The sequence below is a fragment of the Hemitrygon akajei genome, chromosome 20, assembly GCF_048418815.1.
Source record: "Hemitrygon akajei chromosome 20, sHemAka1.3, whole genome shotgun sequence".
NCBI classification, from domain to species: domain Eukaryota; kingdom Metazoa; phylum Chordata; class Chondrichthyes; order Myliobatiformes; family Dasyatidae; genus Hemitrygon; species Hemitrygon akajei.
In genome coordinates this window covers 63,242,634-63,256,879 of record NC_133143.1, presented here as the reverse complement: position 1 = coordinate 63,256,879, position 14,246 = coordinate 63,242,634, and the positions used below count along the sequence as shown (strand labels likewise).

Below are 14,246 nucleotides of genomic sequence, written 5' to 3'. Positions count from 1 at the left end.
GATGAACAAAGCTGCACACAATACTCCAAATTAGGCCTTGCCAGCGTCTAATACAACTTCAACATAATATCCCATCTCCTGTACTCAGTACTGTACATAGATTTATGAAGGCCAATGTGCCAAAAGCTTCCTTTATGACCCTATCTACCTGTGATGCCATTTTCAATGAATTATGTACCTGTATTCCCAGATCCCTTTGCTCTACCATACTCCTCAATGCCCTACCATTCACTGTGTAAAACATACCCTGGTTGGTCCTACCAAACTTGCAATTATCTGCATTCAATTCCATCTACCATTTTCCCAGCTGATGTAGATCCCTCTGCAAGCCATAATAGCCTTTCCAACTGTATTAATTACTACTGCAATAACTGAAGGGCTTCCTCACCCAACCCAGCTCATCCCTCTCCAGTCTGAGGGTGCAGCGGAGAGGTGGGAGGGCAAGGGGGCAATCTTTGCACAACCTGAGGTGAAGGGGAGAGGGCGAGAGGGCAATCTTGGCACAACAGGAGAGTGCAGGGTAAAGAGTGGGAGGACCAGATAGTGATCTTTGCAGAGGATGAGGGTACAGGGGAGAGGGTGTGATCAGCCATGATCTCAGTGAATGGCGGTGCTGGCTAGAAGGGCCGAATGGCCTACTCCTGCACCTACTGTCTATTGTCTAAAAAGAGGGTGGTCTTTGCAAAGCATGAGGGTGCAGGGGAAAGGGTGGGAGGACCAGAGAGTGATCCTTACAGAACACGAGGGTGCAGGGAAGAGCGTGGAGGGCAATCTTCCCACAGCATGAGGATGCAGGGGAGAGGGCGAGAGGGTAATCTTTGCAGAGGATGAGGGTGCAGGGGAGAAGGTGGGAGGACCAGAGGGTGAGGGTGCAGAGGCAAGGGCGATCTTTGCAGAGGATGAGGGTGGCAGAAAAAGAGGGTGATCTTTGCAAAGCATGAAGGTGTAGAGGAAAGGGTAGGAGGACCAGAGGGTGATCTTTAAAGAACACGAGGGTGCAGTGAAGATCGTGGAGGGCAATCTTCCCACAGCATGAGGATGCAGGGGAGAGGATAATATTTGCAGAGTACAAGGGTGCAGGGGAGAGAGTGGGAGGGTAATCTTTACACAGCCAGAGGATGCAGGGGAGAGGGTGGGAGGGCTGGCTGCCGGCAGTGCAGTGGATGTGCGAGTCCCAACGCTCGCTCTGTGCTCCCGCCCCTCCCCTCCCTTCCCCTCCTCCCGCTGCCCGGACCCATGTAGCACCATGACCGGCATCGCCGCCGCCTCCTTCTTCTCCAATACCTGCCACTTTGGGGGCTGCGGGCTGCACTTCCAGACGCTGTGGGAGCTCATCGAGCACATCGAGGACAACCACATCGGTAGGAGGGGAGGCGCCTACTCCGCCACCGCGCTCAGCGCTCCGGCCCCCGGGCCCCGCGGGCAGCCGCGGCTCGCGTGGAGCGGCCGCCCGCCCGCCGGGGGGTGGGGTATAAGGATAGGGTGGGGAGGGAGACCTCCGCTGGCCGAGGTACCGGTTGTGCTTCTCAGACCCGTGAACCTGCGTCCAGGCTTTTCGGCCGATGCGCCCGCGGGCCGTTCCACACCCTCACCCCACCCCCGGTTCGCAGGCCGCGCACGCCGCCGGACCTGCTTCCCCCACCGCCCCTCCCCTCTCCCCGGGGCGCGGTCACCGGCTGGAGGGGAGGCGGCCGGTGGCGTGGGGAGAGTCCGTAGGCCTGGGTGGGAGTCCGGGTTCCGCCGCTGTCATGGCAACGGCTGCTGGGTGGGGTGGACAGGGGGTTGTGGGTGGGAGCTTGTCAAGCTGCCCTGGGCCGGGGTGGGGGGGGGTGGGTGGAAGGCTTCGACCTGGGGCAGGGTCGCTGCTTCCCCCCCACCCCGCCCGCTTTCGCCTGCAGGTGTGCCGGGTTTGCACCTGAGCCTTCTCCGGAGGGATCAGCCCCGCTCACGCTTTGGGGCGGAGTTAAATGGGCAAAGCCTTCATTGCAGTCGAGTACTGGGGTGGGGGCCGTTGGTGGGAAAGAAGCCAAAAAGTTTGGGTATGATTTCAAATGCATTTCCTTGGTCTCCGGAGAAGTTTGTTCTATCTGCTCTGTTCAACATTTAAACCGTGTTGCAGCCTTGCATTGTATGGGGGAGCTGAAAAGTTTGGGTATAATCTTAAATACGTTTTCTTGGTCTCTGGACATGTTTGTTAAATTAACTATGTTCAACATTTAAACTGTGCTGCAGCCCAGTATTGAAGGAAGGGGAGGGAGCTGTAAAATTTGGGTATCATTTTAAACACATTTCCTTGGTCTCTGGAGAAGTTTGTAAAATTTGGCCTGATTGTACATTTAAACCATGCTCGACTCAGTTTTGAAGGTGGGCCTGATCTGTTATAGTTTTCACACAGTTGTGACATCTGTAATACATTTTATATGGTGTGTGTTTAACAGGCAAAGCATACACTAAATTCTGGTTAGGGTGTCTTGCACCTAAACTGATAGTGTGTTGCTTGTCACTCATTTACAACTCTTACCTTTGCTACCTGAAATCGGAGTTTCAACTTTAAGTGTGCAAAGGATCTGTGTCTCTTTTGGGATTTTTCCACAAAATGACTGGATTCCTGGCAGAATAAACTTTAGGCAGCTCTATAAAACTCCGGTTAGACCGCACTCGGAACATTATGTTCAATTCTGATCACTTCACTATAGGAAGAATGTGTAAGCTTTAGACAGGGTGCAGAGAAGATTTACCAGGATGCTGCCTGGATTAGAGGAAAGGTTGAGCAAGTTTGGGGCTTTCTCTTTGGAACAAAAGAGGAATAGGTTAACAAATTAGCACAGCATTGTTGGCTGAAGGGTCTGTACTGTGCTGTAATGCTCTATAGTCTAATATGGACTCTGCAAGCTTCTAGTTCTTCAGTTGTCCTGAAAGGAATAGTACCTCACCCAGGTTTGCAGGGGTTCATGGGCTGCAGCTAAATGGCATTTCATTCTTCCTGTTTTATTTTGGAGATTGGCATGCCAGAACAAAGCAGACATTTGGTCTCCAACTCAATATGTCCAGATCCCAGATGTCAACCCAAAAATCTCATAATCCCAGGCCTGGATATTTTTGTTTCCTAGTCCCCAGCATAAACCTATCCTTACCAAATGCACAGGTCCATTCATCCTGTCTGCTTCCCTTTCAGCTCTGATCATATTGATGTATTTTGGGATCAGAGCTAATATCTGTAACCTCCCATTTTCTGCTTTGAAGTTTCTCTTCTCCTCCCACCAGCCAAACATGAATTCCTGCTCCCTATGCCACCTGTCCAAACCCTTTTCACCTCAATGCAGAAGTGGGTCAGGCAGCACCTATGGTGGGAGATGGACAGACAACATTTCAGGTCAGAACTCTTCACCTGGACTGGATAGAAGGGGGGAGCTAGCCTGTGAAAAAGATAGTGTAAGAACAAATAAACCTTGTGGTAGACTAGCGTCCTTTCCGGGGGGGGGGGGGGGGGGAGAGAGGAGTCTCGTACTCTCAGTTGCTTCATGCCACGGAAACTGGCATAAGCACTGGCCTGATGAGCCTATAAAGCTCGGGACAGACTAAGAGCAGATAGATGATTGGTGGACCCAAGTGATAGATGAAGATGGGTATGATATCAGAAGCTGGTAGGTGATGGGTGGAAGTATCCATTCCTGTAGCCATTCTAAATTTTACACTTGCCCCTACCCTTCCTCCCTCACCACCATTCACAGCCCTAAATGGTCCATCCAAGTGAGCCAGTCAGTGCTATTTATTGCATCTGGCACTCCCAGTGCAACCTCTCTACGTCAGTGAGACCAGATGCACGTAGGGGACTGCTTTGTTACACCCCCATTCCACCGACCATGCAAGCCGAGATCTCCCAGTGGCCTGCTATTTTAATTTCACTTTACATTCCCACACTGTCCATAGCCTTCTTCATTGCCAGGTCATGGTCAAATAAATATTCGAAGAACAACACCTTATATTCCACATGGGCAGCTTCCAGCCTGGTGGCATGAACATCAAGTTCTCAAGCTTAGGGTAACCACTCCCCCTTAACCCTATCTCCCTGTTTTATTTTCTTTTCCCCTTCTCTCTCTCCTCTTGATCTTACTAATCCTATCACCCCATGTCTATGCCTTCCCCTACCCCACCCTTTCCATCTGCCCATCACTTACACATTCCTCCTACTGCTTCTCCTCACACCCTCCCTCCCTCTATTCCATACTCTACTATCATCTCCTATTCTATCATCTCCAGCCCTTTGACTTTATCCTCATTTTTCTGTCACTCCCCCTCACCTAAATTACTGAATGTTTGCTGGTTCTTGCTCTACCCCTTCCCACCACATTTTTGTAGTGCCTACCCCCCCCGACTACAGTCAAAATGAAGGATCTTGACCCGAAATGTCGACTATCCTCTTCCCTCTATACATGCTGTCTGATCCACTAAGTTCTTCCAGTGACTTTTGTGTTGCAGATTCCAGCAATAAGGATAGGTTTCTTGTCAAGTCCCAGTCAATCAAGGACACATTTTGGTGGACAGGCCATCCCCAAATACCCTTCTTCCCTTCTTTCTTGAATATATTCTTTGGCTTCACCTTGCCCAAAGCACCAACCACCACCGCAGAGAGTCCCATTATTCCAAGTCAATGGGCTGTTTGTCCCACCTCAGCTGTTCTTTGTATTCTTAACTCATAGGCTGTTGTGAATCTATAGTTGCCCTGCCAGTTTCCCCCCTTGCGTGCTGGCCTCTGGGGCATCCTGCTTGAACCTTGTCTATCATCTTGGTCTCTAGCCTAACCTGCCTCAGCTCCTCTTTGAGTATATCCTGGCAGTTGACTTGTCATTCCCTCTTCCCAGTTGACTATTAGGTCGTACTGTCTACCTTACAACCCCTCCTCTCTTGTGGCCCCACTTACCATCTCCAAACCCTGACTTCTGTGTTGCCCTGTTGATCCCTGCCCTTGTCCCTAACTCAGCCACCCAATAAGTCTTGGTATTCTCCCTCATTTTTATTCACTATTTCCATCAATACCTCATACTTACCACTTTCTTCCTGTTCTTATGTCCATTACAAGGCAGTGTTGACTTTTTCTAAAGTGCAAAGAGCTGATAATAGAACATAGAACAGTACAGGACAGCACAGGCCCTTCAGCCCACAATGTTGTGTCATCCCTTCAACTTACTTTGCTCCCACATAACCATTCATTTTTCTTTCATCTGCATGTCCATTTAAGAGTCTCTTAAATGTCTCTTAGATGTGCTGTGAAATCTAAAAATAGCTTTCTGACAGTACCCAGGAGACTCGGCAGTCTGAATTTCATCAAGTCTTAGATGAAACCAATGATATCATTCTGCAGATGGTACGTTTGATACACCTGCTTTGAAAGATATGAAAGCACGCTCCTGAAAAAAAATTGTAGGTTAAATCTGGTGTAGTAGTCACTGATGTAAAGGGGATTGCGGATCAGAGATTTCAATTTATGAGAGCTTTGAATAATGATGTGTTTAAGTAAAAACCCTTGGGTTGACTCAGGAAAATCATTACTAGTTCGGCAGATAACCTCCAACCTTAATATAAATGGTTTGAAACATCTGAAGTCCCAACTTCATGAAGCAGGTGTAATAAAAAAAAAGAATATTAATGAAATATAATTTTAATGGTCTACTGTATTTCATATAGCACTTTATAATTATGTAAATACTGTAACATAAACTATTTAAAAACTATCAGCTACTATGACCATATAGAAGTGCTATTGATCTGTCATAAAACATGGAACACTATAACACAGTAGTGTTGGCCCCTGATGTTGTGCCGACCTTTTAACCTACTCCAAGATCAATCTAACTCTTCCCTCTCATGCAGCCCTCTACTTTTCTATCACCCATGTGCTTATCCAAGAGTCTCTTAAATGTTCTTAATTCATCTACCTCTACCACCAGCCCTGGCAGTCGGTTCCAAGCACTTAACACTATAAAGTAAATAAAATACCTCTGGCATCCCCTCTATACTTTCCTCCAATCAGCTTAAAATTATGTTCTCTCATATTAACCATTGGTTCCACAAAAGCATGCACTTAGTGCCCCTTCTATACATGCCTGTCATAATCTTTATACACTGCTATCAAGTAACCTTTCACTCTTTGCTTTAAACATAGAAACCCTAACTTGCTCAATTTTTCCTGATAAGACTTGTTCTCTAATCCAGGCAGCATACTTATAAAACTCCTCTGCACCCTCTCAAATGCTTCCACATCCTTCCTATAATGAGGCAATCGAAACTAAACATAATCTTCCAAGTGCAGTCTAACCAGAGTGCAATAGAGTTTACCTTGCAATCCTTGAACTCAAACCCCTGAGTAATGAACACCAACATACCATAGGTCTTCTTAACCCTCTATCAACTTGCATGGCAACTTTGAGGGATCTGTGGACGTGAACCCCAAGATCCCTCTGTTCCTCCAGACTGTCAAGAGTCCTGCCATAAACTCTCTTCAAGTTCAACCTTCCAACAGTGAATCACTTCTCCACAGTGAACTCTATCTGCTGCTTCTCATTCCAAATACTGCATGATCCCATCAAAATTGAAACTAAGTATGCTGATGTAATGATGATATCATATATTATGCATTAATAGAAACCAAAGTATTGTTCATGCAGTATAAAAATAGAAGATATCCAGCAAATGAGGAAAGCATCTGTAAAGAGACCAAGTTGTCCGTGACCTCTCATAAGAACTGGCTAGAAAGTTATCTCTAACAGCTTTTGAGCAATAGTCCAATAAATGGAGCAGCATGGTAGCATAGCAGTTAGCATAACACTGTTACAGTGTCAATTCCACCACTGCGAGCAAGGCATTTGTATGTTCTCCCTATGTCTGCATTGGTTTCCTGCAGATGCTTTCCTTTCCTCCCATTTTCCAAAGACTTTGGGTTAGTAGGTTAATTGGTCACATGGGTGTAATTGGGTGGCACAGGCCTGTTGCCATGCTGTATTCCAAAATAACCTAAAATAAAAATGGGGAGAAAAGCAGGGAGGAACTAAAGGGTGGAAGCAAGATATTTTCTTGGACAAAAGGAGTAATAGGAAAAGAATTTATGAAGATACTTGTCCTTGGAATGTAATCAATATATCAATTGTATAGAAACACTTGATTATTAATTACAATGTTAATGTCCTAAGCTAATACTTAATATACTATAAATCATCTGGAACACTGCGGAGGGCATCTACTTTGTTAAAATGTTTGATCAAGTTGTACAGTACTTCAGTTTAAGGTACCTGGCTTATCCAAGGGAAGCTTGTGGCACTGAAGCAACATTTTGATCTTTGAGCTTTGCAACTCTTCAAAATAACATCAAGTTCAAGTTTATTGTTGTCTGACTGTACATTTATGCAACCAAACGAAACAACATTCCTCCTGAGCATGATGCACCCACAATACATATATCACACATAGTACATAAAACAAAATATTACCACAAACAAGTTAATAAGTTATAATTCAAAGTGCACATGAAGTGCACAGCACATGTAAACAGTACAGTAAACAGCTCAATGCCCTAGTGATGAGACTCCGGTGGCAGGGTATTCATTTGCCTTAAACACAAGAGATTTTGCAGGTGGTGGAAATCCAGAGTAACACACACAAACTGCTGAAGGAACTCAGCAGGTCAGTCAGCATTACTGGCAATGATTAAACAGTCGACATTTCAGTCCCAGACCCTCCTTCAGGACTGGAAAGGAAGGGGCAAGATGCCAAAATGAAAAGGTGGGCAGAGGAAAAGGAGAAGGAGGTCTAACTAGAAGGTGATGGGTGAAGCCATATGGGTGGGAAAGCTGAGGGGCTGGAGAAGAAGGAATCTGATAGGGGAGGAAAGTGGACAATGGGAGAAAGAGAAGAGGACGGGCTTCGAGGGGAGGTGATGGACAGATGAAGAGACATGGTAAGTGGCCAGAGTGGGGAATAGAAGAGGGAAGGAGAAGGGGGAAAAAGTTACCAGAAGGAGAAATCAATGTTCATGCCATCAAGTTGGAGGTTACCTAGACAGAATATGAGGTATTGCTCTTCCACACTGAGAGTGGCCTCATCCTGGCAAAAGAAGAGGCCATGGACCGACATGTCAGAAGGGGAATGGGGTTAAGAATTAAAATAGGCCACAGGTAAATTCTGCTTTTGGTGGATGGAGTTGAGGTGTTCACAGCCTGAGGAAAGACACTGTTATCCAGTCTCACAGTCCCAGTTCTGATGCTCCTGTACCTTCTTTCCTGATGGTCGTGGGTCAAGGAGATTTTTGGGTGGATGGTAGGGATCGTCGTCAATGTTTCATGCTCTTTGTATACAATGCTGCCATTAAGTGTCACAAATAGGTGGGTGGCAGACCCCTGTGATCCTCTCAGCAGTTTTTACTATCCTTTGTAGATTCTTGTGATCTGATGCCTTGCAACTTTTGTACCACACAACGATGCAGCCAGACAGGACACTCTTGTTAAAGTGGAATCAGGGAGCCTTGCACACTTCAATCTTTTCAGAAAGTGTAGACGCTGCTGTACCTTCTTGACTTGTGAAGAGGTGTTGTGGGCCCAGGTTAGGTCATCCATTATGTACACGCCAAGGAGATCACTTGATCCACATTGAGACTGGGATTATTCTTCTCACACCGTTCGACAAGCCTTTTTCCTCCTCTGTGCTGGCTCATTATTGTGGCCAGTGAGGCCAACACGCTGTTGTATCATCATCAAATCCGATGATGTGGTTGGAGCTGAATCTGGCAGTGCAGTTGTGAATCAGCGATGTGAACAGCAGCAGATAGAGTACACAACGCTGGTGGGGGGTGGGGGGGGGGGAATCCAGTGCTCGGCCTGATAGAGCTTGCGTATTGTTGTCAACTTGGGCTGACTGTAGGCTTTCCATCAAGTAGTCCAAGATCCAGTTACAGAGAGGGGTGTTGAGTTCCAGTGAGGACAGTTTACCTACCAGCCTGTGAGGTATGGTCATGTTAAACGCCAAGCTGAAGTTGATGAGTAACATCTTGGCGTATAAGGCATCGTTTTCTAGCACAATTATTATGAGCACACTAATGCAACTAATTATTAGCACATTGCAAATGAAGATGATTATAATGCTTAACATCAACTCTTATTCTGAAAGCAACTGTTAACATATTGACTTAACTTTTGATGTTTTATTGACACAAATCAGTATAAATGATTAATCTATAAGTGGAATAGTGACAGAAGGGCTGAATAAAGAGTAAATAGGTTCTGAAAGGTTTATCCACAACCAGTGATCTGAGTAGTATTTCTTTCTGACTAGTGTATCACAAAGCTAAATCTGTGTGCAGGGGATAAGTCTTTATAATATAAATTGTGATATTTTACTGTAATGTGAATTAAATCCTATGACATCTATGATTAGGGAAATGTAACCTTTCTCAGTTATTTTAGCTCCAGAAGGTTACTCATTGCTGCCCTTCATACTGTCAGCAAATGTAAACAAAAATTGAGCAAAAATAAACTATCTCTATTCTGACTCTATTTCTATTTCCGGACATCTGTCTGTAGAATTAAAAAAAATTGCATGCATTTCCTGCTAATTAAATATTGTGGCCTCTGTAATTTATATTATTATATTCATTATAAATTTGTATATTCACATTGATGGAAAATGCCTATTTAACTTTGTCACAGAATGTTTCACAGCTTGTAGTAACTCAACCACAACATGCAAACTTTAATAGGACTCGACCAAATCTGTACCTGTACCAAACTTCACCAACTCTGTACCTGTTTCCAATGTTTTAATTTTAGTTTATAATGTAATAAATCATTTATGTAAATCAGAAATAATTTCTCTGAGGTGGAGTCTGAATTCTGTCATAATCTGTGGTCTGTTTATTCCCATCTCTAACTCTTCTACATTTTAAGATTACTTTTGATCAAGATTTCCAGTGTCAATGGTTGTATAATTTAAGTTCTAGATTTCTGAACTTTAATGTTTGGAATGATCCATTTGTACATTTAATAGATGGCTTCCTAAAATATGATGTGCGGTTGACTTTAGTCATCTCCATTGGAGTGACTGGGTTCAAATGATCATCCTGACTTTAAATTTCACGTTACATAGTTTTGTCACAGATACATTAGTGGGGAAGCTGTATAAAATGGAGTGATTTCTAACTTGTATTTATTCAGGTTGCAACTGAAATCCAACAATGTGCTTTCTGTCTCCTTATCTGGGGAACTGATAGTTCAGTAGCAGTTTCTGCTTTACATTGTTGCCTGTCTCCTAGAAAATGCATGTTTCAGGATGCTAAATATGGACAGAACTGTATTGACTCTTATGCAGGGGTTCCCAACCCCTTGCTTAATGGTATTGATCCATAACATAAAAAAGGTTGGGAAACCCTGCTCCAATACAATGTGTAGGGGAATGGCCTCATAAAAGGAGAACTAACTGTTGAATGAGAACATTGAAGTACTGAAAGTCTGCTATGGTCTGTGAAATTGCTGCTAGCAGACTCCATGTCCTCAATGTAGTTGGGAAAGAAAAGAAAGTTAAAACTGTAGTTCAACATAGCAGAACTAGGCCTTTCGGCCCAAAAAGCCTGCTCCACCATTTGGTTGTGCTGATTTATTGTCCCTCTCAACCACATTCTCTCACCTTCTCCCTCTACTTTGATGCCCTTACTAATCAAGAAACTATCAACTTCCACTTTAAATATACCCAATGACTTGGCCTGTACAGATGTCTGTGGCAAATAGTTCCACAGATTCACCACACTGTGGCTCAAGAAATTCCTTCTCATCTCTGTTCTAAAGGGACGTCCTTGTATTCTGAAGCCATCTGGTCTCTAGGCTCTCCCAATATTGGAAACATGTTGTGCTCAACTGTCTCCCCCCCCACCCCCCCAAGATGGCTTTTATGTCTGTACTTACCTAGGTCTGATACTCACAGTGCATTGCCTAAAGGTGTGGTCTGGCTGACCAGGTCCTTAGATCCCACGCAGTGAGCAAGCTACATTTCTAAGCTGCCAGTGGTAGGGTCACAGCAGGTGTGAAAGCTGTCTTTGGGGTGGACCTTCAGCATATGAGTCACCTCATGCAGGGCTCACTATGATTCAGGACAGCCAGACCTGGAGACCTCTGACTTTAAACAACAGCTCAAGTAAGAATAAAGTACTTGAGAATTCAACTCCTTGACAAAGAGCTTCAGCAACAGCAGTTCCACATCTCTTCAACTATAATTAACATAGAGAGAGAGTTTGATGGCTCTGATCCTTTCTCTCTGGAGTTTAGAAGAATGAGGTACCAACCAAATATTGAGGGGCCTAGATAGAGAGGACATGGCGAGGATGTTTCCTATTGTAGAAGAGTCCAGAGGGGACAACCTCAGAATAGAAGGGTGTCCCTTCAGAACAGGAATGAGGAGGAATTTCTTTAGCCAGTGAGTGGTGAATCTAAGGAATACATTGCCATAGATGGCTGTAGAGGCCAAGTCGTTGAGTAAATTTAAAGTGGAGGTGCTTAATTCTTTACTTTATTGTCACCAAACAATTGATACTAGAGCATACAATCATCACAGCGATATTTGATTCTGCGCTTCGTGCTCCCTGAAGTACAAATCCAAGTAAATATAATAAAAAATTTAAATTATAAATCATAATTAGAAAATAGAAAAGGGAAAGTAAGGTAGTGCAAGTTAGGTCCGGATATTTGGAAGATACGGCCCAGATCCGGGTCAGGATCCATTCAGCAGTCTTATCACAGTTGGAAAGAAGTTGTTCCCAAATCTGGCCGTTTGAATCTTCAAGCTCCTGAACCTTCTCCCGGAGGGAAGAGGGACAAAAAGTGTGTTGGCTGGGTGGGTCATGTCCTTGATTATCCTGGCAGCACTGCTCCGACAGCATGCGGTGTAAAGTGACTCCAAGGATGGAAGATAGGTTTGTGTGATGTGCTGGGCTATGTTCATGAGATTACTAAAGGTTTAGTGAGAGCACAAGAGAATGGGGTTGAGATGAAAAATAAATCAGCCATAATCGAATGGCAGCGTATACTCAATGGGCTGATTGGCTTAATTCTGCTCCATGCCATACGGTCTAAATAGTCTCCGTGTGGATGTTGCTGAAAATTGATCTGTGCATGCGACTTAGTGTCTTCCTAGATTTTCTCAACACCCGACTTCTTGAGCATTTAAGGGGTTCTAGGTCTTCTCCAGGCATCTTAGTTTCAGTGAAAAAATGTTTAACATTTGATGCAAGTCCCCATATATTTGTTTGGAATCAAATGACCTTGCCTGGTGTTTCAGGGCTAGGTGTGTCTGCACCTGCACTACCTCCACCCCCCCATACCTGGCACTCCTTCTCTACCACTTGTCCCACTCCCCTTTTGCAGCGCTTCATCTTCGTCATTCCCAACATCCTTTGCTCCCGCCAGATTTACAAACTCGCTCTCTGCTCTATGTTACAAAGGTCTTAGGCACTCTAGCTATATGTATTTACTTTTGCACAATACTGTATGGTCATATTTTATTGTAGTCTCATTATTCTGAGATCCAGGTGAATAGAAGAAAAGCCCATTCAGCAAACCCTCATACAGCAAATCTGATTATGCTAAGAACCAGTCCGATGATTGTTGCACTTGCTTTGTAGAAGTAAATAGTTGTTTGTTAGCTTGGGAGACCAAAACTAGTGGCAATACTTCAGGAATCTTTTTTTTTATTTAAAGAGACTTGAGAGCTGTGAGGTATATATTGAACATGATCAATCTAGGCCACCTGAAAGTTGACAAGATAATGGGATTGTGAGGGCTATACAGTTTTGCATATTTTGGACATGTTTATTATGTGGGACTTCAGGAAAATATGTTAAAATTCTACTGTTGATCCATTTTTCTTCGAGAGTATTAAATGGTATTTGCAGCAATGAAATCAGTTGTTTGGCCCAACAGGTTCATGCCCAACAAGGCCATTTCCCACCTTTCTTTTCATAATAGGAAGCAAGGATCAGATAGATCTATTGAGGAATATAAGGTAGCAAGAAAGGAGCTTAAGAAGGGGCTGAGAAGAGCAAGAAGGGGCATGAGAAGGCCTTGGCGAGTAGGGTAAAGGAAAACCCCAAGGCATTCTTCAATTATGTGAAGAGCAAAAGGATGTCAGGAGTAAAGGTAGGACCGATTAGAGATAAAAGTGGGAAGATGTGCCTGGAGGCTGTGGAAGTGAGCAAGGTCCTCAATGAATACTTCTCTTCGGTATTCACCACTGAGAGGGAACTTGATGACGGTGAGGACAATATGAGTGAGGTTGATGTTGTGGAGCATGTTGATATTAAGGGAGAGGAGGTGTTGGAGTTGTTAAAATACATTAGGACGGATAAGACCCCGGAGCCTGACGGAATATTCCCCAGGCTGCTCCACGTGGCGAGGGAAGAGATTGCTGAGCCTCTGGCTAGGATCTTTATGACCTCGTTGTCCACAGGAATGGTACTGGAGGAATTGGAGGGAGGCGAATGTTGTCCCCTTGTTCAAAAAAGGTAGTAGGGATAGTCCGGGTAATTGTAGACCAGTGAGCCTTATGTCTGTGGTGGGATATCTGTTGGAAAAGGTATTTAGAGATAGGATCTATGGGCATTTCGAGAATCATGGTCTAATCAGGGACAGTCAGTATGGCTTTGTGAAGGGCAGATCGTGCCTAACAAGCCTGATAGAGTTCTTTGAGGAGGTGACCAGGCATATAGATGAGGGTAGTGCAGTGGATGTGATCTACATGGATTTTAGTAAGGCATTTGACAAGGTTCCACATGGTAGGCTTATTCAGAAAGTCAGAAGGCATGGGATCCAGGGAGGTTTGGCCAGGTGGATTCAGAATTGGCTTGCCTGCGGAAGGCAGAGGGTTGTGATGGAGGGAGTACATTCAGATTGGAGGGTTGTGACTAGTGGTGTCCCACAAGGATCTGTTCTGGGACCTCTACTTTTCGTGATTTTTATTAACGACCTGGATGTGGAGGTAGAAGGGTGGGTTGGCAAGTTTTCAGACGACACAGGGTTGGTGGTGTAGATAGTGTCGAGGATTGTCGAAGATTGCAGAGAGACATTGATAGGATAGAAGTGGGCTGAGAAGTGGCAGATGGAGTTCAACCCGGAGAAATGTGAGGTGGTACACTTTGGAAGGACAAACTCCAAGGCAGAGTACAAAGTAAATGGCAGGATACTTGGTAGTGTGGAGGAGCAGAGGGATCTGGGGGG

General features: G+C 44.7%; 1 protein-coding gene across 1 annotated transcript in view; it reads left to right on the top strand.

Moving 5' to 3' along the window:
• Window positions 1–1,184: 1,184 nt before the first annotated feature.
• jazf1b (JAZF zinc finger 1b) overlaps window positions 1,185–14,246 on the top strand; it is a 230,505-nt gene continuing 217,443 nt past the window's right edge. Inside the window, exon 1 of the mRNA XM_073024467.1 lies at window positions 1,185–1,361. Coding sequence (XP_072880568.1) covers window positions 1,247–1,361 — 115 coding nt within the window. The 5' untranslated portion in view covers window positions 1,185–1,246. The remainder of the gene's footprint in view (window positions 1,362–14,246) is intronic.